The following is a 26,229-nucleotide window of genomic DNA, read 5'->3' as shown; positions in this document are numbered from 1 at the left end:
CAAAGAATATGCTGTTTAAACTGTTTTTATTTATGTTCTTTCTGAAATGTCTCCATTGTTACATTCGTGTTTGCTTATTGCCTAACTGCAATTTCTTACCTGTTCAATTGTGAACATAAAAATTGGACAATCATTGAAATAAAGAGCGGGGTTGATACGCAAATAAAGTTTGTATTTAATAATGGTATTATAATTGTGTTTTAATGATGTAGCATGCAATAGACTTGTCAGGACAATGAATATCGTGTGTTTAAAAGGGAACAATGGCTATGCAGATACAAAATTCATTAAGAAGGAATTGTGGTAAATACGCTGTGGCCAATTAACCAATTAATCTGAAGATCGTTGGGATGAGGGAAGAATATGAGGCACCTGAAAGAAGCCCATGCTGTAAGAGGGAGAATATGCAAACTCTGACAGCACTCGAGATTGGGATTGAACTTGGGTCACTGGAACAATGAAGAGGCAGGACCACCAACTGTGCCATAATGCATCACCATGCCAAGTAAAAATCGTCACAGAATACCATTCTCACCTGGAAATGATCAAGCATTTGTTTCCAAGACAGCAGCAAAAGACCATCTTTCCGGACCTTTTTGGGGATTTCAGAATACAAAAGAGAATTCTCTCTACTCCCATAAGGCATCCCTATAAAAACAAGACAGTTTGCAGCATTAATTGGCAAAAATATTATTCTCAAGCAGGATCAACTGGTGACTAAAACAAATGTTTGTACTGAAACCTTTGGCAGGATTGGAGCAGTGCCCAACTTTTGTAAGCCATTAGTACGTACACTGGGCACCACCAAAAAGATATAGAAAATAAAAAGGTCAATTTAATTTCTAGTGATCCAACTGAATGTCACTTTAAACCGTCTCTGATCAGCGAACAATCTCTAATCCGGTCCCTTATCCTGGTGCTCTAATCAGTGGCACTGGACGACCACAAGCATATGAAGTGGACTTGCTCCTGCATTTCATGTTAACATATTTCCTACGCTTAAAGCCGGTATGAACTCAACCTGGCCAGTTCTTGGCAGAAGATTGGTCACCCCAGTACAGCTATTCTGATTGAACAAATGCTCAAAATGTGAATTTTCACTCTAATGTCACTGTTCTGTGGGGCACATCTTTTGACCTATAAAACACCCATTTCGCATTTTGACCAGCCTTTGCAATTTACGATATTTCACTTCAAATATTTTCTGGCTACCCCATCTTTTCATACAAGAACAAAAGGCTATTAATACATTTGCAGCATTATTATAGCAGAATAATACTCCTTTGAAAATGTAAATATGCCAGAAACATACATTCTATCACCTTGTGTAGACACGTGACTCAGCTTAAACACAGTTCCGTCAGACCAATAAATACTGATAAATATTAACTTATTTCAAATTATGGGCAATTTTCTTTCCGATTTACGCCTGGAAAATCAAGCATGGGAAGCAACAAGAAACAAGCTCTATTCATCTTGTGATCAGAATGACACTTGCATTCCAACAGTTTACATATCGAAAGATCAAAACTAATAATCTCAAGGTCTAAACTGGTTTTAGATGATTTCTTGCAGCTTGAGCCCTTTCTTGCTGTGTAGTTTAGCCTTCTGGTATTAGCTGGTACTTACCCAAGTAATAGACACGGTGGGAATGGTGCCCGGATTTATCATTTTTTGGAATGAACTGGAAATCGTGAGGTGCTTTGTTAATAACAATGCCAGGGTATTTCCTGCTGCTGTGGATAATCTCTCTGAGTCCATCCCATGAGTGCTTCTCAACATAGAATGGTGAGGATGTATCTTCCATTTCTTCTAATACTGTGTTTTCGGACAGTGTTTCTACTGTGGCCATCTCCTCGATCCTTGCTACACAGCTAAACCAAAAATAAATCACTTTTTTAATGCCACAAATACAAAACAAAAAAAATCTGTAATTGTACAACATAAAAGATATATAGTTGGTATGTAGATACTTTCACTCAATTTGAAACATTAGCAGCCAATAGGTTCCGTACATCTTTATAATGTACTGAATGAAAAGAGTAGAAGTAAAAAAATCTGGTGTTTACATTGAGTAACTGATGTTGAACTGATATCCTTGAACTAGAGGCATTCCATTGCAACTGATATTTATAAGTGCTGTGAATGTAGAACACCCCATTCAGAAATAATCTCACGTGATGGTGTGGATCAAGCTCTTTCTTGTAAGCCCTGTTGTCAAAGATAACTACAGCCCAGACTATCATCTTGATATAACAGAGATCGAGGAGCTTTGATCAAGAAGGGATTCAGATTGTTTTCCATAAGCTGGAAACATTTGTGATTTATTAAAAACAGCAATCACAAACTAACATCTGTAATAAAACTAACAATGGGCATGCAAATCTGACACTTGGGATGAGCTAAAGATTTTTTTAAAATCAGTGATACAATGAATAAAAAACTTGTAAGTGCTTTTTACAACCTCAGGGCATCCCAAAGTGCTTGACAGCCAAGTACTTGTGATATGTTGTCACTGATGCAAAGTCGAAAATATGGCACAAGTGGGTTACATGAGCCAATGATTGTTAATGAGGTTTTCTTTTAAATGGCATTGCTGCGGGATAAACACTAGCTCGGATACCAGACAAATCCTCCACACTGAAATAGTGCCATGGGATCTCAAACATTTAAGTTAAAGAGTAGACCTCAGTTAAATCTGGCACCTGGCAATACAGTAATGCCACAATACTGCACTCAGAGTCAGCAGCTCAAAATCTTAGAATGGGACTTGAACATATAACCTTCAAACTCAGGCTGACACTACCATTGGACTCTATTTCCAAAAGAAAAAATCAAAAATACACTCATGCATAGTCATTCTACATCTAAATATTGGGGAATTTAGCTCCATCTATGCTCGAGCATATGTCACGGGAGTGAAAGATTTCAGTTGTATATTTACTACATTAAGACAGCTAATAATAGCTTTAAAAATGTATTGAAGTTATAAATATAAATTAAAATTGATCTTTTTACACAAATATACAGAGCATTTTGAGCAAAAATATTAATAATTTGAGTAATCTTTAATTATTACAGAGAAAAACAAAGTCTAAATAACGAGCAATTTCTCTTATCTCCTTATTGTTAGCCTTTTATAAAAAATATTTACCATATAAATTTATTGTTCTTAGTGCCAGGACCAAGTTCCTCACTGTGTTGCCATCTAGCAAATAAGGCGAGTGTGTAACTTTCGTTTGATGTACTGAAACCACGTTGACAATCAGCTGTTCGATGTTTCTTTCAGTTTCTCAGCAGATGATTGTCGGGGAGATTTTAAGTACAGGAAATCTTCACACAAGCACTTCCCTATAAAGTCAGCAATTTAAATAAATAGTTACAGCCAAGGAACCTCCAACCCTCAACACTTAAAATAAATTCTGAACTACTGTACTTAACTACTACATCAACTGTAAATGAATGACTGTGCAGGAATGTGCTCACTTCTTCCACTTTCATTTTTATGCATTTGACCGCAAAACAAAACCGAAACACTGTATAGAAACCATCACATGCTTCCTACTCTTCTTACAACCCAAACACCAATCCTCGTCTGAAATGCAGAATCTCTTCTCCCTTCCGAATTCTCTTCCCATTTCCGAGGATGTTGGCTTTTAAGACCTCACTGTTTCCATCAATACTGGAAGCCATTATTCAACCTTATTCAAATGGGCCGCATCTCAAAAAACAGTATAGTGAATAGCAGTTCACCTTGTGTGGGTCACCTTGTTCAGACTTTGGAATTTAGCACCAGAGTTGTGACATTTCAATTACTAACCTTGTCTATCCAGTCAAGAATAATTCTTCATTTGATTTTATAAAAGGCAATACATAGGTATTACCAATGGCAATCCAAGTTACATGAGTTTTATATTCATGAATGCAATTATAGATCAACATTTTTATATGCAGAATGCCACAAATATCTGAATATAATACCCAGAACCAAAAATCATTTAGAATATAACATTATGAACAACAATTCCTACTCTAGCCCCATACACTTCAGTAAGAATCATTGAACAACAAATAGGAGTAAGGAAAGATTACCCTGGAGTGTTTATGCTTTGATTGTGGTCCAACTGCTAAACTACAGAACTCAACTAACTCAGCACAGACTAATGATCTATCCCAAGATAATCACTGCATTGTTCAGGGAAATCCTATACAAATTAATTCGCCACTTGAACACACGCTGTACAAAACAGAATATTTTCTTGAGGAAAAAAAAAGTTTCATAGTCAGAACACTCACATCCTACAAATTTTAGCAATGTGATCAGAGCACATCCACAAGATGTAATGCAGGAAGCTGTGCTTATTTTTAGTTTTGTATATCGGCACCAAGGGAAAGTGGAATCACATTGCTCTCCAATATCATTTAAGCCAGGCGCTAGTCCAAGGTGTGGGTTGTGTTTATATTGCAAATGCAGGTTAAGTGCAAGGTGAAACCACACCTTAGTCTCTCAATCCAAAAAATGAATGAACATTGCATAAGTCCAAATGTTAGTCACGGACAAGTAATATCAACGGTTAAAGAGCATCAGCAACAAGTAATTGATAGCAGCAAAAAAAAGCACAGTACACACCACATTTAATTTGGCCCATGTGTCCAGGATTATTCATGTGATGAAATTAACAATGCATGTGCAGAAACCCCAATTATTGGCAACTACTTTACAAAACATTACAACATGCTTCTGGATTGCAATTTGGGATATCTGGTCATAAAAGGCATGATAGAAATACAAACCTATATTCCACTCCTGCTTTCAGCAAAGTTAAAATGACAAGTTAACGCTAAAATAATTTGAAACAAATAACTTTGAAGTTATGAGCAAACTGCATACTTCCCAAGATAACAAATCAGTCCCTCGTCCCTGCTACACCATTCAAGATTATGATTGAGCTGTCACCTCTGCGCCATTTTCCTAACCTTCTCTTAATAGCTAAAATTCTCAGTCTCAATATGCTCAGTGACTGAGCCTCCATTGCTCTCTTGGGTAAATAACTTAAAAAGAATAAGTGTCCTATGGGTGATGAAATTCCCCTTCATCTCTGTTCTAAGGTCCAATTCCTTAATTTGAGGTTACAACCCAATCAGAGGAGACATCACCTGCCATATCTTTGCTGTCAAATCTGAAACCTGAGACTCCTCCACGATGACATGCTTGCCACAGTAACATGGCCAGCAACAGCAACTGAGAGCCGTTTCAAGTCAGATCAGGAGTGAAACAGGGATGCGTGATTGCCCCAATACTGTTCACCATCTTCATTGCGACAACCATCCACATCATCTAGGACGACCTACCCCCAGGAATCGAAATCGTCTACAGAACAGATGGCAGACTTTTCAATCTTGCCCATCTCAAGTCCAAAACTAAGACATATATGAGCTCCCTCATCGAGTGCCAATACGCAGACGACAACTGTTCTCTCAGAAAATCATCTGCAACAGATCCTGACTGCCTTCAACAGTGCATACACGAAACTTGGACTTACCAGCAACTCGAAGAAGACTCAGGTTATCTACCAATCGTCACCAACTGGGATAAATCGGAAAGAACCATCAATTCAACTTGGTGAAACAACCCTGGAAAATGTGGATCACTTTCCGTACCTTGGAAGTCACCTCTCCTCCAATGTCGACCTCGATGACGAGATCCAACATCGTCTTAAGTGTGCTGGAACAGCTTTGGGACGACTTCGAACGAGTCTTTCAAAATCGTGACATCCAAACAGACACCAAAATGTTAGTGTACAAGGCAGTGGTGATTCCAACACTCCTGTATGCATCAGAAACCTGGACAAAGTACCAGCGTCATCTGAAAACACTTGAAAAGTTCCATCAACAATGTCTTCGGAGCAGCTTAAATATCAGCTGGGAAGACAGAAGAACCAACGTCAGCGTGCTGAATGAAGTAAAAACATCTAGCATCAAAGCCTTTGGCATCAAGAACCAACCAAGATGGGTCGGTCATGTTGTTCGGTTTGAAGACGAATGTCTACCAACGCAAACCTTCAACTCTCAGCTTAAAGAAGGCAAACGTAAAAGAGGCGGATAAAAGAAGAGATTCAAAGACGCCTTAATAGCCAGCATGAAGAAATGTGAAAGCGACATCGACATTTGGGAAACCAATGCAAAGGACAGGAAACTCTGGCGAACCATCATCCAAGAAGGAACAGTGACCTTCGAAGCCAAGAAATGCGCAGAATTAGAAGAGAAGAAATCAGAAAGAGAGGCAGCAACAACCAAAGCCCGATCTGCCATCTGGAATTACCTTTCCTGAATGCCGAATAACTTTTAAAGCCAGGATTGGACTCATAAGCCACCTGAGAGTCCATAAAAACAACAGAACGCAGACCATCATCCTTGACCTCAGGGGATAGCAACGACGCTGTCAAGCGCCACAAAAGTTTTTAATAATGTTTAATTAAAATTGCATCTACTTGTTTAAAACTCAAGAAAATATGAGCCCAGTCTACTTAACCTATCCTCTGAGGAACCATCTCTTGAAACAATCTGGTAACGTTTTGTTGCTCCCTATCATAACAACATTCACTGTGGGTGGTGGGACTAGATCTATACACAATATCCCAGACCACGTCCCTCTATAATTTCAATTTATATAGTTTTAATTATATACTCAACTAGTCTTTAAAAGCAAACACGTCAATTGTCTCACTAATCATTTAATCTACTTGCAAATTAACTTTAATTAATCAGTTTGAAAGGCAATCTAGGATTGTCAGAATACCAGCACTCAATCTTTTACCATTATGGAATGGAGACCTCTTCTCTTTTTTCCCCAACCTTTGTGAATGACCATATTTTTCCACGCTAGAAACCATCTTTCGACATACTGCAGAGTAGCGCAGCTGTTAGAACTGATGCCTCATAGTGCCAGAGATCCGGGTTCTGTCTGTGTGGAGTTTGCATGTCCTTTCTGTGACTGCACGGTTTCCTCCCACATCCCAAAGACATGCAGGTACGTAGGTTCATTGGCCTGCTCATCATCACCGTGAGTGCCCGTATATCAAATCAGTTTGTTATGCCTGTTGCCGAAAAGGTCATCTCCAGGCAGTGTGTCAATCCGTAGGAAAGCCGCAAAAGGGCAAGAAAGCGCAAAACAGTCGACCAAATCGCGGAGACCATTTCTATTGAAGTGCTCGATGTGTCCATGATCACTGACAAGCCAAGGATTTTGTTGTGGGTCTCGAACGTCGACCTACAGTTCTAGGTGGACACCGGTGCAGCTGTGTCGCTAGTGGGTCAGGACATCAGGGAGAGGATCGGATCGCCAAAACTGAAACCGGCCAACATCCGCCTTTTCGGATACGGACGATAGCCCATTCCCACGAAAGGCAAATGCACTGTCGCCGTTTCCTGTAATGGTATGACACAGATGTTGCCGCTGATCGTCGTTGGTAAAGAAGGTACATCCCTGTGCGCCATTGACTGGATCATGCTTTCAAGCTTGACATGAACGCCTTGATCTACGATGGATCAACTATGGCATTGTCATCGACCACGGATTGCAACATGGTCAGTAAGTACGAGAATAACCTGCAAAAACAGGACGTCAAATGGCACTGGTCCAAAGAGTGTGACCAGGGGAGATTATGTGTTCGGCACGGACTAGAAGGGTCGAGATGGCCTGTTTCCGCGCTGTAATTGTTATATGGTTATATGCATTCACCAGGTTGAGGGAGACGTGTTTGGTCCACTATGGCCCAGCGAAGCCGATCTCGCTGGCCGCTGATGCATTGCCATATGGTCATGGAGCTGTAATCTCACAAACGGCACCGAACGGCAAAGAACCAATCGTGTTCACATCCAAAACGCTGCCGATCGTCGAGAAAAACTACAGCCTAGTGCAGAAAGAACAGCATATAGATAAAGCAAATACTGATATCTCTTCATAAGAGAACACGGAGGAAAACTGTTGATTCTGAGCCTTTAGCAAGAGTTGTGAAGCACAAAAGGCTGGAAAAAAAGTGAAGCGAGGTCCAGCTAAATGGAGATGTTCAAACTGGAAAGGGGGAATGTGATGTTTGGTGGACTGTGTGGGGTGGGAGGACCCGTTGCTCCTCCCGTACAGCAGGTGGCGCTGCACAGGACAATGGGAGATGTGTATATAGTTTATCCTGTCTGCAGACAGTCTGTGTGTGCAGCCATTTTGAGTTGTCTTGCTGCCAGCATTGAGTAATATAATAAAGACTTCTGTTGTACCTTAAAGACTCTCAAGTTTCATGCAGACCTAGAAAAAGAACACAAACATATCTCTAAACTAAACTAACACCATGCCATAAGCCTTCCTCAACCCCCTATTTACCTGTAATGCCACTTTCAGGGAATCACATACTTGTACTCTTAGATTTCTCTGCTCAACAACTCTCCCCAGTGCCCTATCATTCACTGCAAAGATCCTGCCCTTGTTTAATACCCAAAATGTAACATCTCACACTTAACTGAATTAAACTCCAATAGCCATTAGTTCATCTACTTGCCCAGCAGTTCTTAATGCAATTCTTGATAATAATTTTCACTATCTACAATACCACCTACTTTTCAAGTCAAGTCAAGTCAAGTTTATTTGTCACATACACATACAAGATGCGCAATGAAATGAAAGTGGCAATGCTCGCGGACTTTTGTGCAAAAAGACAAACAACCAAACAAACTATAAACACAATCATAACACACATATACCTTTACATAATAAATAATGGATGGAAAAACATTCAGTAGAGTTAGTCCCTGGTGAGATAGGCATTTACAGTCCGAATGGCCTCTGGGAAGAAACTCCTTCTCAACCTCTCTGTTCTCACCGCATGGCAACGGAGGCGTTTGCCTGACCGTAGCAGCTGGAACAGTCCGTTGCAGGGGTGGAAGGGGTCTCTCATGATATTGTTGGCTCTGAAGTTGCACCTCCTGATGTATAGTTCCTGCAGGGGGGCAAGTGAAGTTCCCATAGTGCGTTCGGCCGAACGCACTACTCTCTGCAGAACCTTCTTGTCCTTGGCAGAGCAATTCCCAAACCAGATGGTAATGTTCCCGGACAAGATGCTTTCCACCGCCGCTGCGTAGAAGCACTGGAGGATCCTCGGAGACACTGAATTTCCTCAATTGCCTGAGGTGGTAAAGGCGCTGCCTTGCCTTACTCACGAGTGCTGAGGCGTGTAATGCCCATGTCATATCCTCGGAGATGTGGACTCACAGATATTTAAAACAGTTCACCCTATCCACAGTATCCCCATTTATCCCCAATGGAGTGTACGTCCTCGGATGATGTGCCCTCCTAAAGTCCATGATCAGCTCCTTCGTTTTTTTGATGTTCAAGAGGAGGCTGTTATCCTGGCACCAGAGTGCTAGATCAGCCACCTCCTCCTGGTAGGCCTTCTCATCGTTGTCTGAGATCAGGCCCACCACCACATTGTCATCAGCAAACTTAATTATTGAGTTGGAGCTGAACCTAGCCACACAGTCATGTGTGTACAGGGAGTACAATAGGGGGCTGAGGACGCAACCCTGGGGCGATCCTGTGCTCAGGGTGAGGGACTTCGATGTATTCCCTCCCATCTTGACTACCTGGGGCCTGGCGGTGAGAAAGTCCAGGACCTAGGCACACAGGGAGGTGTTGAGCCCCAATTCCATTAGCTTCCCGTCCAGTCTGGTGGGGACTATCGTGATGAAGGCTGAACTGTAGTCTATGAACAGCATCCTCACGTAGCCCCCCCTTCTGGCTGTCCAGATGGGGAGAGCGGTGTGCAAGACCTGGGAGACCGCATCGTCCGTGGATCTGTTCGGACGGTATGCGAACTGCAACGGGTCCATGTTCCGAGGGAGGAAGGCGCAGATGTGTTTCTTCACCAGCCTCTCAAAGCATTTCATAACTACCGAGGTAAGGGCCACCGGACGGTAGTCATTCAGACAGGCTGGGGAGGCATTTTTAGGTACCGGTACAATGATAGATTTTTTGAAGCAGGCAGGGACCGCGGACTTGTCCAGGGAGAGGTTGAATAATGTAGTGAGCACTGGAGCTAGCTGCGTAGCACAGGACTTGAGTACTTGCCCCGAGATGCCATCGGGGCCTGCAGCTTTTCTCGTGTTCACCCGTGTCAGAGCCCTCCTCTGGGGCAGGGATTTAGATTCTTAGATCACTGGGATCTGTTTTGGGGTAAGGGGGAACTGTACAAAAGGGACGGATTGCATCTTAACAGGTGGGGGACCAGCATTCTGGCAGGCAGGTTTGCCACTGCTACACGGGTGGTTTTAAACTGAATAAGAGGGGTGGGGTGTCGAATGGGATAGTGGAGGATGGAGTTAAAGGGAAAGCGTTTCTTAAATGTGTGAGCGTAGAGACAGAGGGGTGTAAAATGAGGGTAGAAGCAATAGGTAGCAAGGTGAAAAGTAAAAGTGGCAGGCAGACAAAACCAGGGCAAAAATCAAAAAGGGCCACTTTTCAACATAATTGTATAAGGGGTAAGAGTGTTGTAAAAACAAGCCTGAAGGCTTTGTGTCTCAATGCAAGGAGCATTCGTAACAAGGTGGATGAGTTGAATGTGCAGATAGCTATTAATGACTATGATATAGTTGGGATCACGGATGACCAAGGCTGGGAGCTGAACATCCAGGGATATTCAATATTCAGGAGGGATAGAGAGAAAGGAAAAGGAGGTGGGGTAGCGTTGCTGATTAGAGAGGAGATTAACGCAATGGAAAGGAAGGACATTAGTTTGGAGGATGTGGAATCGGTATGGGTAGAGCTGCGAAACACTAAGGGGCAGAAAACGCTGGTGGGTGTTGTGTACAGGCCACCTAACAGTAGTAGTGAAGTTGGAGATGGTATCAAACAGGAAATTAGAAATGCGTGCGACAAAGGCAAAACAGTTATAATGGGTGACTTCAATCTACATATAGATTGGGTGAATCAAATTGGCAGGGGTGCTGAGGAAGAGGATTTCTTGGAATGTATGCGGGATAGTTTTCTAAATCAACATGTAGAGGAACCAACGAGAGAGCAGGCTATTTTAGACTGGGTATTGAGTAATGAGGAAGGGTTAGTTAGCAGTCAAGTTGTACGTGCCCCCTTGGGCAAGAGTGACCATAATATGGTTGAGTTCTTCATTAGGATGGAGAGTGACATTGTTAATTCAGAAACAATGGTTCTGAACTTAAAGATAGGTAACTTTGAGGGTGTGAGACGTGAATTGGCCAAGATTGACTGGCAATTCATTCTAAAAGGGTTGACGGTGGATATGCAAGGAAGACATTTAAAGACTGCATGGATGAACTACAAAAATTGTTCATCCCAGTTTGGCAAAAGAATAAATCAGAGAAAGTAGTGCATCCGTGGATAACAAGGGAAATCAGGGATAGTATCAAAGCGAAGGATGATGCGTACAAATTAGCCAGAAAAAGCAGAATACCAGAGGACTGGGAGAAATTCAGGGACCAGCAGAGGAGGACAAAGGGCATAATTAGGAAAGGAAAAATAGATTATGAAAGAAAACTGGCAGGGAACATAAAAACTGACTGCAAAAGTTTTTATAGATATGTGAAAAGAAAGAGATTAGTTCAAACAAATGTAGGTCCCTTGCAGTCAGAAACAGGTGAGTTGATCATGGGGAACAAGGATATGGCGGACCAATTGAATAACTACTTTGGTTCCGTCTTCACTAAGGAAGACATAAATAATCTGCCGGAAATAGCAGGGGACCGCGGGTCAAAGGAGTTGGAGGAATTGAGTGAAATCCAGGTTAGCCGGGAAGTGGTGTTGGGTAAATTGAATGGATTAAAGGCCGATAAATCCCCAGGGCCAGATAGGCTGCATCCCAGAGTACTTAAGGAAGTAGCTCCAGAAATAGTGGATGCATTAGTAATAATCTTTCAAAACTCTTTAGATTCTGGAGTAGTTCCTGAGGATTGGCGGGTAGCAAACGTAACCCCACTTTTTAAGAAGGGAGGGAGAGAGAAAACGGGGAATTACAGACCAGTTAGTCTAACATCGGTAGTGGGGAAACTGCTAGAGTCAGTTATTAAAGATGGGATAGCAGCACATTTGGAAAGTGGTGAAATCATTGGACAAAGTCAGCATGGATTTACAAAAGGTAAATCATGTCTGACGAATCTTATAGAATTTTTCGAGGATGTAACTAGTAGCGTGGATAGGGGAGAACCAGTGGATGTGGTGTATATGGACTTCCAGAAGGCTTTCGACAAGGTCCCAAATAAGAGATTAGTATACAAACTTAAAGCACACGGCATTGGGGGTTCAGTATTGATGTGGATAGAGAACTGGCTAGTAAACAGGAAGCAAAGAGTAGGAGTAAACGGGTCCTTTTCACAATGGCAGGCAGTGACTAGTGGGGTACCGCAAGGCTCAGTGCTGGGACCCCAGCTATTTACAATATATATTAATGATCTGGGTGAGGAAATTGAAGGCAATATCTCCAAGTTTGCGGATGACACTAAGCTGGGGGGCAGTGTTAGCTGTGAGGAGGATGCTAGGGGACTGCAAGGTGACTTGGATAGGCTGGGTGAGTGGGCAAATGTTTGGCAGATGCAGTATAATGTGGATAAGTGTGAGGTTATCCATTTTGGTGGCAAAAACAGGAAAGCAGACTATTATCTAAATGGTGGCCGACTAGGAAAAGGGGAGATGCAGCGAGACCTGGGTGTCATGGTACACCAGTCATTGAAAGTAGGCATGCAGGTGCAGCAGGCAATGAAGAAAGCGAATGGTATATTAGCTTTCATAGCAAAAGGATTTGAGTATAGGAGCAGGGAGGTTCTACTGCAGTTGTACAGGGTCTTGGTAAGACCACACCTGGAGTATTGCGTACAGTTTTAGTCTCCAAATCTGAGGAAGGACATTATTGCCATAGAGGGAGTGCAGAGAAGGTTCACCAGACTGATTCCTGGGATGTCAGGACTGTCTTATGAAGAAAGACTGGATAGACTTGGTTTATACTCTCTAGAATTTAGGAGATTGAGAGGGGATCTTATAGAAACTTACAAAATTCTTAAGGGGTTGGACAGGCTAGATGCAGGAAGATTGCTCCCGATGTTGGGGAAGTCCAGGACAAGGGGTCACAGCTTAAGGATAAGGGGGAAATCCTTTAGAACCGAGATGAGAAGAACTTTTTTCACACAGAGAGTGGTGAATCTCTGGAACTCTCTGCCACAGAGGGTAGTCGAGGCCAGTTCATTGGCTATATTTAAGAGGGAGTTAGATGTGGCCCTTGTGGCTAAGGGGATCAGAGGGTATGGAGAGAAGGCAGGTACGGGATACTGAGTTGGATGATCAGCCATGATCATATTGAATGGCGGTGCAGGCTCGAAGGGCCGAATGGCCTACTCCTGCACCTAATTTCTATGTTTCTATGTTTCCTCACGTCGTGCTCGGACAGCGAGAATGTGTGCACATTCCTCCCTTCAGCTTCGGTAGCCAGCCCGCTGGCGGTATTGTCAATAGTCGGCAGACCTGGGGTGGTGTTGCCCCTCTCAAAACGAGCGTAAAAGGAGTTCAGGTCATCAGCTAGGGAGGTTCCGGCACTTGCGGATGAGGGAGGGGTGCTCCGGTAGTTGGTTACAATCCGTAGCCCCTGCCACAGGCTTCTGCTGTCCTGCTGCTCCATCTGTAACTCCATCTTGTCTCTGTACCTCCTCTTTGCGTCCTTCACCACCCTTCGCAGTCGGTAGGACTCTGCCTTGTAGACGTCCATGTTTCCTGATGCCAGGCCCAAGTTGTAGGCAGTGGTGCGAGCATTCAGGGCCACACGAACAGACCTGTCTACCCAGGGTTTTTGGTTCGGAAAGGTGCTTACCCTTACCGTGGGGACGATGTTGTCGGTTACTGTTGCGATGAAGTCCGTGACTGCTTCCGCGAACTCACTGATGTCACTGGAACTTGCTTCGAACATATTCCAGTCGACATCACTCAGTGCATCTTGCAGCATGGCCTCTGACTGGTCGGACCACCGCTTTACGTCCCTCGTCTCTACTGCTTCCCGAACTATCCTCTGTTTATACTCCGGCAACAGGAAAAGGCAGCGTGGTCAGATTTTCCTAGGGGAGGGAGTGAAACGGCCTTGTAGCCTTTCCTGAACGATGTGTAGCAGTGGTCCAAAGTTCTCTCCCCCCTGGTGGCACACGTGATGTGTTGGTAGAAGTTCGGCATGACCTTCTTGAGATTTGATTTATTAAAATCTCCAGCCACCACCATAGCAGCATCCGGGTACTTGTTTTGATGTCGACATAGCACATCGTGTAGGGCTGATAGTGCCATGTCAGTGTCCGCCTGCGGTGGAATGTAGACGGCTGTGACGATCACTGTGCCGAACTCCCGGGGAAGGTAGAATGGGCGGCATGAGATCGTCAGGTGCTCCAGGTCCGGCGAGCAGGAACGGGAAAGCATCTTGATATTTCCAGGGTTGCACCAGTTGTTATTGATCATGAAGCAGACTCCTCCACCCTTGGATTTCCCAGATGCTTCTGTTCTGTCAGCACGGTGGACAGTGAAGGACTCGGTTGGGCAGATTACCTGATCCGGAATCAGTGAGGTCAGCCATGTTTCAGTCAGGCAGAGGATGTTGCAGTCCTTTATGTCCCGCTGGAATCTGACCCTCGCCCTGAGGTCATCCAGCTTGTTTTCCAGGGACTGGACATTCATCAGAAGAATGCTGGGCAGAGGTGGACGAAAGGCTTGGGCTTTCAGCCTATTCCGAATAGATTAGGTAGGTAGCGCGGGCGGCTTGAAAAGTCTGGAGCGGCTGCCTCCTCCCCGGAGACCGGGGAAATCATTGCATAAATGTTAGTCAGTTAGTTTGGAGGGATTTTATGTGGTTGGTGGGTGGGGGGTGAAGGGGGAAACTTTAATTCTTAGTCCCCTACCTGGTCGGAGAGGCGGGGAGCGGGCAATGCCTTACCGGGTCGCCATGGAGTAAGCTCCGGAGCGCTGTGGCCGCCGACTCCCAACATCGCGGAGCTGGGGGCTCCGTCCGGCCGCGGGCGGCGCCGGTTGGAGCTCCGACCCCGGCAACTCTACCCCTGGCTGCGCGGCGCTCCAAATCCAGCGCCGCCCGCAGCCCCAGCTCCGCGATGTTGGGAGTCGGCGGCGTCGCAGCGCTGGGATACCAGCGGGGAGCGGGCAATGCCTTACCGGGTCGCCGTGCGGTAAGCTCCGGAGCGCTGTGGCCGCCGACACACAACATGTCGGCGGCCACAGCGGTGCTGGAGCTGCGAGCGTCCGGCCGCGGGCCGCGCTGGATTTGGAGCGCCGCGCAGCCAGGGGTAGAGTTGTCGGGGTCGGAGCTACAACCGGCGCCGCCCGCGGCCGGACGCCCGCAGCCCCAGCTGGGAGTTGGCGGCCACAGCGCTCCGGAGCTTACTGCACGGCGACCCGGTAAGGCATTGACCGCTCCCCGCCTCTCCGACCTGGTAGGGGACTAAGAATTAAAGTTTCCCCCTTCACCTCCCCCCCCCCCCTTTTTCACATAAAAGCCCTCCAAACTAACTGACTAACATTTAAGCAATGATTTACAGATGTTTAAGTGTCTCCCCGGTCTCCGGGGAGGAGGCAGCCGCTACAGTAGTACAGCCCTGGGTTGACCGTGGGTCGTTTCGGGTCAAGTTTGGCGCCAAACGCGAGCTTTGGTGTGCAGACGACATCCTGGAAAAAATGGCCGGTTTTCAGAGTTTTTCGGTTTCCGGAACTCCGGATAAAAGGTTGTGCACCTGTACTAGGGAGTTAGAACTTAGAAATAAGTTAAAAAGGAACATAAAAGTTAAAAACACAGATGACACTTTTGTGTCATCTGCAAACTTACTAGTCATGCCTTGTACAGTCTCATCCAGATCATTATTCTAGATGACAAACAGCAATGGACCCAGCACCGATCCTTGAGACACACAACTAAGCACATGCCTCTAGCCCTAAAAACAACTCTTCACCGCCTAAAGCTAATTCTCTATCCAGTTAGTAAGCTCTTCCCAGGTCCTATGCCATCAAACCTTCTAAAGCAGCCTACCCTACGGAATCTTATGAAAGGCCTTGCCGGAGTCCATATAGACTACATCTACGTCCCCGCCCTCATCAACCTTCTTGGTTAATTCTTCAAAAACTCAAATCAAATTCATGGTACATGATGGCCCACACACAAAATCTTGCAGACTATTCCTAATCAAGCTGTGTCTTTTTAAATGTATATCTTATCTCTCAGAATCCTCTCCAGTAACTTTCCTACCACAGATGTTAGGCTTACTGATCTATAATTCCCAGGTTTTTCTTTGCAGATCTTCTTAAATCAAGGTACATTAGTCACCCTACAGTCTTCCAGCACCTTAACAGTGTCTAACGATGATTCATATGATTCAGCCAGGACCCCTGCAATTTCTGCTCTAACTTCTCAGTGTCCTTGGATATATCTGATCAGCTCAGAAGAATTATCTACCTTCATATATCTTAGGACATCCAGGACCTCCTGAACTATAAAATGGAGTGTCCTCAAGACATCTTCATAATTTTCCTAAGTTCCCTGGTCTTCATGTCTTTCTCAGCAGTTAAGCCCAAGGAGATATATTCACTGAGGATATTCTCCTGCTGCCCATACTCAGATGACCACTTTGGTTTCTGAGGGATTACATTTATAATGTTCAAGTTGATTAGAAGGCAGTAAATCTATGAAGTTAATGGATTTTTGTAGAGCAATCTGTGGAAATTAGAGCGGCAAGAGGTGGAGGTGTTGCATTGCTTATCAGGGAAGATATTACAGCAGTGCTTTGGCAGGATAGATTAGAGGGCTCGTCTAGGGAGGCTATTTGGGTGGAACTGAGAAATGGGAAAGGGGTAGCAACACTTATAGGGGTGTATTATAGACCGCCAAATGGGGAGCGAGAATTGGAAGAGCAAATATGTAAGGAGATCACAGATATTAGTAGTAAGCACAAGGTGGTGATTGTGGGAGATTTCAATTTTCCACACATAGACTGGGAAACACATTCTGTAAATGGGCTGGATGGTTTGGAGTTTGTAAAATGTGTGCAGGATAGTTTTTTGCAGCAATACATAGAGGTACCTACTAGAGAAGGGGCGGTGCTGGACCTCCTGTTAGGAAATGAGACGGGTCAGGTGGCAGAGGTATGCGTTGGGGAACAGTTCGGGTCCAGTGATCACAATACCATTAGTTTCAATATAATTATGGAGAGGGTCAGAACTGGACCTAGGGTTTAGATTTTTGATTGGAGAAAGGCTAACTTTGAGGAGATGCGAAAGGATTTAAAAGGAGTAAATTGGGACATTTTGTTTTATGGGAAAGATGTGGAAGAGAAATGGAGGCCATTTAAAGGTGAAATTTTAAGAGTACAGAATCTTTATGTCCCTGTTCGGTTGAAAGGAAATAGTAAAAATTGAAAAGAGCCATGGTTTTCAAGGGAAATTGGACACTTGGTTCAGAAAAAGAGAGAGATCTACAATAATTATAGGCAACATGAAGTAAATGAGGTGCTTGAGGAGGCTCACTGTCCATCTTCAAAACCAGTCTTAAAACCCTTTTCTATTCCTTGGCTTTTGACCCTGCATGAGACTTTGCTCCTGTTTTAGTGTTTTTAATGTTTTTTTTTATTGTTTTTACTCTCTCTTTTAATGTTTTTATTGTCTTGTAATAATTTTTTTGTTCATGATTAGTCATGTACAGCACTTTGTTGCAACAGTGGTTGTTTTTAAAGTGCTCTATAAATAAAGTTATTATTATTATTATTATTATTATTATTATAAAGAATGTAAAAAGAATCTTAAGAAAGAAATTAGAAAAGCTAAAAGAAGATATGAGGTTGCTTTGGCAAGTAAGGTGAAAGTAAATCCAAAGGGTTTGTACAGCTATATTAATAGCAAAAGGATAACGAGGGATAAAATTGGTCCATTAGAGAGTCAGAGTGGACAGCTATCTGCAGAGCCAAAAGAGATGGGGGAGATATTGAACAATTTCTTTTCTTCGGTATTCACCAAGGAGAAGGATATTGAATTATGTGAGGTAAGGGAAACAAGTAGAGTAGCTATGGAAACTATGAGATTCAAAGAAGAGGAAGTACTGACACTTTTGAGAAATATAAAAGTGGATAAGTCTCCAGGTCCGGACAGGATATTCCCCAGGACATTGAGGGAAGTTAGTGTAGAAATAGCAGGGGCTATGACAGAAATATTTCAAATGTCATTAGAAATGGGAATAGTGCCGGAGGATTGGCGTACTGTGCATGTTGTTCCATTGTTTAAAAAGGGTTCTAAGAGTAAACCTAGCAATTATAGACCTGTTAGTTTGACGTCAGTGGTGGGCAAATTAATGGAAAGGATACTTAGAGATAATATATATAAGCATCTGGATAAACAGGGTCTGATTAGGAACAGTCAACATGGATTTGTGCCTGGAAGGTCATGTTTGACTAATCTTCTTGAATTTTTTGAAGAGGTTACTCGAGAAATTGATGAGGGTAAAGCAGTGGATGTTGTATATATGGACTTCAGTAAAGCCTTTGACAAGGATCCTCGTGGAAGGTTGGTTAAGAAGGTTCAATTGTTGGGTATTAATGGTGGAGTAGCAAGATGGATTCAACAGTGGCTGAAGGGGAGATGCCAGAGAGTAATGGTGGATGGCTGTTTGTCAGGTTGGAGGCCAGTGACTAGTGGGGTGCCACAGGGATCTGTGTTGGGTCCACTGTTGTTTGTCATGTACATCAATGATCTGGATGATGGTGTGGTAAATTGGATTAGTAAGTATGCATATGATACTAAGATAGGTGGTGTTGTGGATAATGAAGTAGATTTTCAAAGTCTACAGAGAGATTTATGCCAGTTGGAAGAGTGGGCTGAAAGATGGCTGATGGAGTTTAATGGTGATAAGTGTGAGGTGCTACATCTTGGCAGGACAAATCAAAATAGGACGTACATGGTAAATGGTAGGGAATTGAAGAATGCAGTTGAACAGAGGGATCTGGGAATAACTGTGCACAGTTCCCTGAAAGTGGAATCTCATGTAGATAGGGTGGTAAAGAAAGCTTTTGGTGTGCTGGCCTTTATAAATCAGAGCATTGAGTATAGAAGTTGGGATGTAATGTTAAAATTGTACAAGGCATTGGTGAGGCCAATTCTGGAGTATGGTGTACAATTTTGGTCGCCTAATTATAGGAAGGATGTCAACAAAATAGAGAGAGTACAGAGGAGATTTACTAGAATGTTGCCTGGGTTTCAGCAACTAAGTTACAGAGAAAGGTTGAACAAGTTAGGTCTTTATTCTTTGGAGCGCAGAAGGTTAAGGGGGGACTTGATAGAGGTCTTTAAAATGATGAGAGGGATAGACAGAGTTGACGTGGATAAGCTTTTCCCACTGAGAGTAGGGAAGATTCAAACAAGAGGACATGACTTGAGAATTAAGGGACAGAAGTTTAGGGGTAACACGAGGGGGAACTTCTTTACTCAGAGAGTGGTAGCTGTGTGGAATGAGCTTCCAGTGAAGGTGGTGGAGGCAGGTTCGATTTTATCATTTAAAAATAAATTGGATAGTTATATGGACGGGAAAGGAATGGAGGGTTATGGTCTGAGTGCAGGTAGATGGGACTAGGGGAGAATACGTGTTCGGCACGGACTAGAAGGGCCGAGATGGCCAGTTTCCGTGCTGTAATTGTTATATGGTTATATGGAAATTGGAAATGATTAAAAAAATCTCATGGACCATCTCTTTTAAAGTCTGAGGATTCAGGTCACCAGGCTCTATTGTTAATAGAGCCCCATTATTTCTGCCATCTTTAATGAGGATGATTTCAGTATTGATGCAGGGCTTCGATCCGAAATATCGACTGTCCGTTTGCCTCAACAGACACTGCCCGACCGGATGAGTTCCTCCAGCAGTTTGTTTTTTATTCCAGTTTACAGCAGCTCCACCACTGCAATAGAACAACAGTGAAAGGAAACTTGCTCTAATTAACACCACTAAGTCTGTTGAATGGTGTGAATTAGAGCAAGTCATCTTTCACTATTATCACTGCATCAAGTTGCTCAAAAAAAAAGTGAACCAATCAAGCTGGTGCTTTGTTATTTATATTTAGAAGTATCCCATACAACCTTGTAAATTAAACCCAAATAAATACATCTCCAAAGAATTGAGTTTCAAATGGGATGCGGAAATACCTAACAGCAGCAGTTTTAAAATTACTCCATTATCCCAAGCTTCTTTTTTATACAACCTTGGAAACATACCTTGCTCACATACACAATTCTTGCTTTATATTTACGTTGCATCTGCCACGTGTATATTCACAGCAATAGACTCTTTATATCTGCCTGCTTTAACCCTGGTAAATGTTTAGAAACTGCTGAATTTCTATAATCTCCATCAAAACATTATGTTCTACATCCAAATCCAGTTCATTTAGATAAAACAAAGGAATACCATACCAATCACTCAGTGCTTCTTAAACTGGTGAATGGTTCGCCCAAGGAGGAATGAAATTATTTTGGGGTGAATGTTAATTTATGTTTTTTGCTCATGTGACAAAATAAATTATATATAAAATTATACACAAGGAAGAAGATGAAAATTACGAAAAAAGCATAAGAAAATTTAGTTGAGGCTGAATTAAATTTTGTGTTAAAGACTCGAGGGTGAATGACACTGCAATAGTTTAAGAAACAATAAATTATACTTTTCTCCAACAAGGAAAAACAGATACAATCACTTCCATTCTTGTCCTCCTTCCCCTTCTGCTCATTCATATTGAAGCTACCAGTCCATTTCATACTATTGCATTTCTACTTTCAAAGAATGAGAGACATATTTTGAAAGTTCATACGCAAACCTATTGCCCAAGGTACAATAGCCTTCTCTATAACAAACACAACGGTTAGTCAGAGGTAAACAAATCTGTAATGATTATCCCTTATTCAAGTGAGAATTTGTCATTGGTGGGTTGACCAACGTGTTTGACAATGTCAGTTATGCAGTCTTCATTGATGAGCCCAAGTGTGGCTGTGAAGACTCGTCCAGGAGGTGGGAGCACGGGAAAGACGCTGTTGCAGGTGCTGAGGCCGTCCTGTGTTATCCAGCTCTGGTGAATACGTCCTATTGGTTGCCTTTTAAGTTGATACCAGCTCCTTTTGGTCAAAGCCCCCCTCGTTGAATCTCGTGCCCCCACCCCGTTCTGTCCTGGGCACGAGATTCCAGATCTTGCAGGAATGCCACTGAATTGGACACTGTCTTTGATACAATCCTTGTGACACATTCCTTGATGCCCGTGATTCGGACGGCTTTATGCAAGACACCCATAGAGGAGTTGGTGTGACAAACGGGAACTGTCCAAAGGAGTAATTCTATTGCCTACTAAATGATGAACAGCATTAATTTAACACTTATAACTACTGTTGTTCATTCCCTACTGTAACAAAATGCCATCAATGAAGAAGCCACTGAGAGTGAAGGGAATCTCAATCGTGGGATTACCAGCTTTTGCCTAGGTTTTTCCTTGTGCTTGCTTGATAGAATTTTCATATTTCAAATGTTCTGATTTTCAAGGGAAATCATCAGCCAAACATAATGATTGTCTCTCTTTTATAATTGAAGTGAAATCTGACCTGCTGCATGATTTACAGTTTACGTATTGATTTTAGTTTTCTTTTGCATGCAACTTTTTACTCCCACTATTTCAACTCTGGTGCTTTGAACTGATTCAGACTTTAACATTTTAACACAATGATGTCCCAATAACTCTGAGAGGTGGGAAAGTGCCAGCTGGGTGGGATAAATTACCTACAATATTTGAGAGTCTGAAGATGATTCCCAAACCGAAACATGGCCTGGGATGAGAGGGCATCTTATGGAAGCATGTAAAAATTTTAGAGGGTTGGACAGAGTAGATGCAGGAAAAATGTTCCTGATGTTGGGAGAGGACGGTGGACTTGGTAGGCCATTTAGGACTGAGATGAGGAAAAACATTTTCACCCAGAGAGTTGTGTATCCCTGCCACAGAAGGCAGTGGAGGCCAATTCACTGTTTTCAAGAGAGTTAGATTTAGCTCTTAGGGCTAAGGGAATCAAGCGATATGGGGGAAAAGCTGGAACTGGGTACCGATTTTGGATGATCAGCCATGATCATAATGAATGGCTCATAGGGCCGAATGACCTACTCCTGCACCTATTTTCTATGTTTCTATGGCCTGTCCATTCCCTCCACGGATGCTGCCTCACCTGATCAATTCCTCTAGCCTGTTTTTTTGCTAAAGATTCCAGCTTCTGCAGTTTTTATTGAGTCTCAGCTTTTTACTTACAGGTGCTCCTCAACTTACGATGGGGTTACGTTCCGATAAAATCATCGTAATTCGAAAATATCTTAAGTCGAAAATGCATTTAATACACCTAACCTACCAAACATTCTCTCTCTTCTGCTGTGCCGTGTCCATTTTTTTCCCTTGGGAAGCAGCACGATCTTGATGTTGGGCACTTCTGCTAACATTTTGTTTAGCAATATGTTTTTGAGGTGCGTTTCTATGCACTTCTGGTTCTGGTTGATTACTGCGCAAACATCTCATCAGTGGTTATCTCGCGCAGGTCGGAGTGAGCACACAGTAATCCTTTTCATTAGAACATCGTAGTTTTCAAGTGAGCGCAGCATTCTTGTCACTTTGAGAGCTTTACTCCGGCAGCAGCACGAGAAGTTTATTTCTCATTTTTAGAGAAACATTCATTTTCTAGCACTACGCTGTCAAAGTGACACAAATGTTGTGGGGTGTTGGGGAGAAGTTGGGGCTGTTGCTCCATATCATGATGTGCAGTGAATGCGGCTTTGTTGACCCAGAGGCAAACTTCAAAGCCTGCGATGCCTCGGTTGCTACAATGCATTGGGATCGATTTAATTATGGAAAGTTTTATGTCAGTAACACAACGGGTCAGGCTGCTAAAGAACCCAACATGAAGGACTCTTTCCAGGTTTACTCTTCCTCGATCCATCTCCGCCTCATAAAAACGGCTGCTGGCACTCATTGCTCCACTAGTTTCGGCCGCTCCTGGTGAGAGATTGGAACGAAGAGAAAGAGGAGGAAAGAATGGGTTCCGAACTACTCCGGCATGGTTGAGAACCAGAAGCCGGAATCTCCCGGCAGATGGGGTGCTGTGGACACAGAGGGAGGAGATGGAAGCAGCGCCGGATAAGGGAGCAACGGTGAAGAAGAGGTGGCGGCGGCAGCAACAACAACCGGCTCAGCCGCAGCCCCAGCTAGTGCAGCTGCCCAAGAAGGTGCTGGTCGGCCCACCCTTCACCGAGCGTGTTTTGTCGGTGGCGACGTCCAGCAAGCAAGCAGAAGCGCGGCATCTCGCTGGCCGCGCTATCAGTTGTTTACACTCGTGATCGCGTGGGAGCTGCGTGATCGACTGGGAGCTGCGGCTCACTGCCGTTTCCCAGCATCAGGAGAGAATAGTACCGTATATAGCTACCCCGGGAAAAGATTGAAATTCTAAATTCGAAGTACTGTTTCTACTGAATGTGTATCGCTTTTGCACCATCGTAAACAAGAAATATCGCAAGTCGAAGCATCGTAAGTCGAGGAGCATCTGTATATTGTATAACTTCCCCAATTAATAGTGACCCAAACAGCTTGTTACAGGATCTACTTTTTAAAAGCACGAGTCAGGTTCTTCACTGCTATATCCAAGAAATGAAATCAGGTTTTAAAAGGCCTCAAAAACTAAGGAAAGAAGTATTGCAACATATAGAACCATGGTTAAAGGTACAATTTTCTCTTCAACTCTGAGGAATACAAGGAGGAAAATATTTTCTCAGGATAATTTTATATGAAGAATTATATTCAAAAAATGTCTACAGTTCCCCATTCATTTAGCTGGAGGATTCAGTTTTTTCATCTAGCTCCCTTAGCATTCCAGCATTAAACATAAAAGGAAAACACATTCAAAGCTGAAATGTAATATTTGCACCATTACTCGATCATTTCAATTTAGTCCCATCTTGCAGCTACCAACACTTCAAAAGTGTTTTATAGAAATTTCCACGTTCACCCATTCATATTTCTGATGCTGCACTGACATTGGACATGTCATCTTCATTCTATAGGAGTTGACATCGCCTAGCATCAGAACTTGACCCTATATATAGCATTTGGACTCATACTTTACCCCAAATATCAAAACCCCTTGATTGTGGACATATGCTCACACTTGCTCTACTATTCACATCAAAATTAGATAATTATAGAGCGAATAATCTACGCCCAAGCACTTGAACTGAAATATATTAGTACACACATAAAAATAATAAAAAAGACCAGTGGAGCTTAGCCCTGTTTCCCACTCTGCATATATTTGCTTGAAAGGAATTAAGTTATATGCACTTAGTTCTCAATCTATACTTCAATGAAAGGATTAAACAATGTATGTGTAAAAACCTTTGCTTACATAACAGCGTTAACTAGTTTCACAGCTTTAAGGTTATGTAACTTAACTATATGATCCTTGCGCACCTCCTGCAACTTTGCCTCTGTGTCCTGAATACATGTGATAACCTAACTTCTGACGTTGCTTCTGAAGAGTTTGCCTATCCTTTTCGGACTCATGGCTAGCCAGCTCCAACCCTCCGAACTTTTGCCCTCGCTTATCAGGCCATGCCAATCGATCCACGTGTACATTCACCATATGCACGTTATATGCAACATCTTGCTTTATTGCTCCGCTCTGGAAGAGAATGCAAGAACTGGATTCTTAATTACTACACTCTCCACATACTTTTCCTAACATTAACTTACATGAAAAAGCTGTCTTCTTGTCAAAGCAGTGACTATTCTTTCCCCAGAAGGAAAGAAATGCATTAAACTGAAAAGTAATAAATACCAGAGAAGAAAATCGGTAATCATCTGTGGGTTATCAAAGTGCCAGTAATTATCTTACCTAAAGTTCCTTAGAATACACCTGATACATCAACAATATAAAATGCCAGGCAAAGATGATAGCTCCTACATCAAATGTACACTGCATATTTTTCTTAAAAGAAAAGATGCAATGCGTTGAATTCATTTTCTTAGATTTCATATAATGGTCATAAACCACTTGGTTTCATTATTATGATTCCTTCCATTTTCTGAACCACCTCACTTCCCACCCCACCAACTACCACTGGATCAGATTACCTGGTAACTGTAATCAGTGCCCCTGTAATATTAGAGCATGGGCAACTCTGTGTGGTTTACCAACTTTAAAAGTTTCCACAATTAAGATGTGAAATTTTCTTGTTGAGCCACTGGATGCCACAACAATCCAGTAGATATATAATCTGAGGCTCAGTATTGCTTAACGTCTCAGAAAACTACTGTTAGCCTGGCAGAATCCCAACAATGTTAAAAGCCAAAGGTTAATATTTAAGTGAACAGAGGTGGGGCAAGCGTTGAGATCACTTACCTTTTGCAACTTTCTGTAGTATCTTCAAGTTTAACTTTCTTTACTTTATGCATTAACAGGCTAAGAAGCCTTCCACCAAATCAGTGTTCTACAAAAATAAAACAAGCTTTTTAATATCTCAATATTAACAGGATCATAGCCATCTTATTCAGCTATTCACAAATCATAATTATTTGCATTTTTCATATTCTCCCCAGCTGCTCATTTAAGATTAATTTCCAAACCTATAGTCACATCACATATTCTAATCATCAGCAGAATAACATTGAGCTGACATATTTTGGTGTACTTGAGTTAAATACATTTTTTTAGCTCAGCCAGCAACAGAAGACAGTTTTCATGTTCAAGATCTTGAATGGGACTTGATAGTTTGGGGCAACATTGTGTTAGTTAGGTGCTCCAAGTTAAGTCAGGTCAGAACTTGTACAAACTCGCTGCATCCATCACTGGACTTGATGAGGAATTACAACAGTAGAGCTCCTCCATCCTACTGGGATTCTTCAGCATAATGCAGTGGAATCTGTCTGTCCATTCTGGTGCAGAACACAGAACACAGCAGAGGAACAAGCAGTTCAGCCCACATTGTCTGAACATGATGCCAAGATAAACTAATCTCCTCTGCCTGTATGTAATCCATACCCCTCCATTCCATGTATATCCATCTTCCTGAAAGACTCTTTAAGTGTCACTATCGTACCTTCCACCTGGCAGCACATTCCAGGCACCCATCACTCTGTATA

General features: G+C 42.8%; 1 protein-coding gene across 6 annotated transcripts in view; it reads right to left on the bottom strand.

Annotated features, from left to right (window-relative positions):
• The window catches only part of dpp9 (dipeptidyl peptidase 9), an 85,169-nt gene that overhangs the window by 40,366 nt on the left and 18,574 nt on the right, over positions 1-26,229 (bottom strand). For 2 of the 6 annotated variants that reach the window (XM_033046677.1, XM_033046676.1), the window contains 5 exons: positions 25,490-25,577; positions 24,559-24,769; positions 3,155-3,351; positions 1,630-1,874; positions 536-648 (listed from right to left, as the gene is read on the bottom strand). In XM_033046677.1, coding sequence (XP_032902568.1) covers positions 536-648; positions 1,630-1,852 — 336 coding nt within the window. In that variant the 5' untranslated portion in view covers positions 1,853-1,874; positions 3,155-3,351; positions 24,559-24,769; positions 25,490-25,577. The remainder of the gene's footprint in view (positions 1-535; positions 649-1,629; positions 1,875-3,154; positions 3,352-24,558; positions 24,770-25,489; positions 25,578-26,229) is intronic. The other 4 variants (XM_033046675.1, XM_033046674.1, XM_033046672.1 and 1 more) reach the window with 2 other exon arrangements.

The sequence above is a fragment of the Amblyraja radiata genome, chromosome 29, assembly GCF_010909765.2.
Source record: "Amblyraja radiata isolate CabotCenter1 chromosome 29, sAmbRad1.1.pri, whole genome shotgun sequence".
NCBI classification, from domain to species: Eukaryota; Metazoa; Chordata; class Chondrichthyes; order Rajiformes; family Rajidae; genus Amblyraja; species Amblyraja radiata.
The sequence above is the reverse complement of the archived record's forward strand: the minus strand, read 5'-3'. Positions and strand labels throughout refer to the sequence as shown.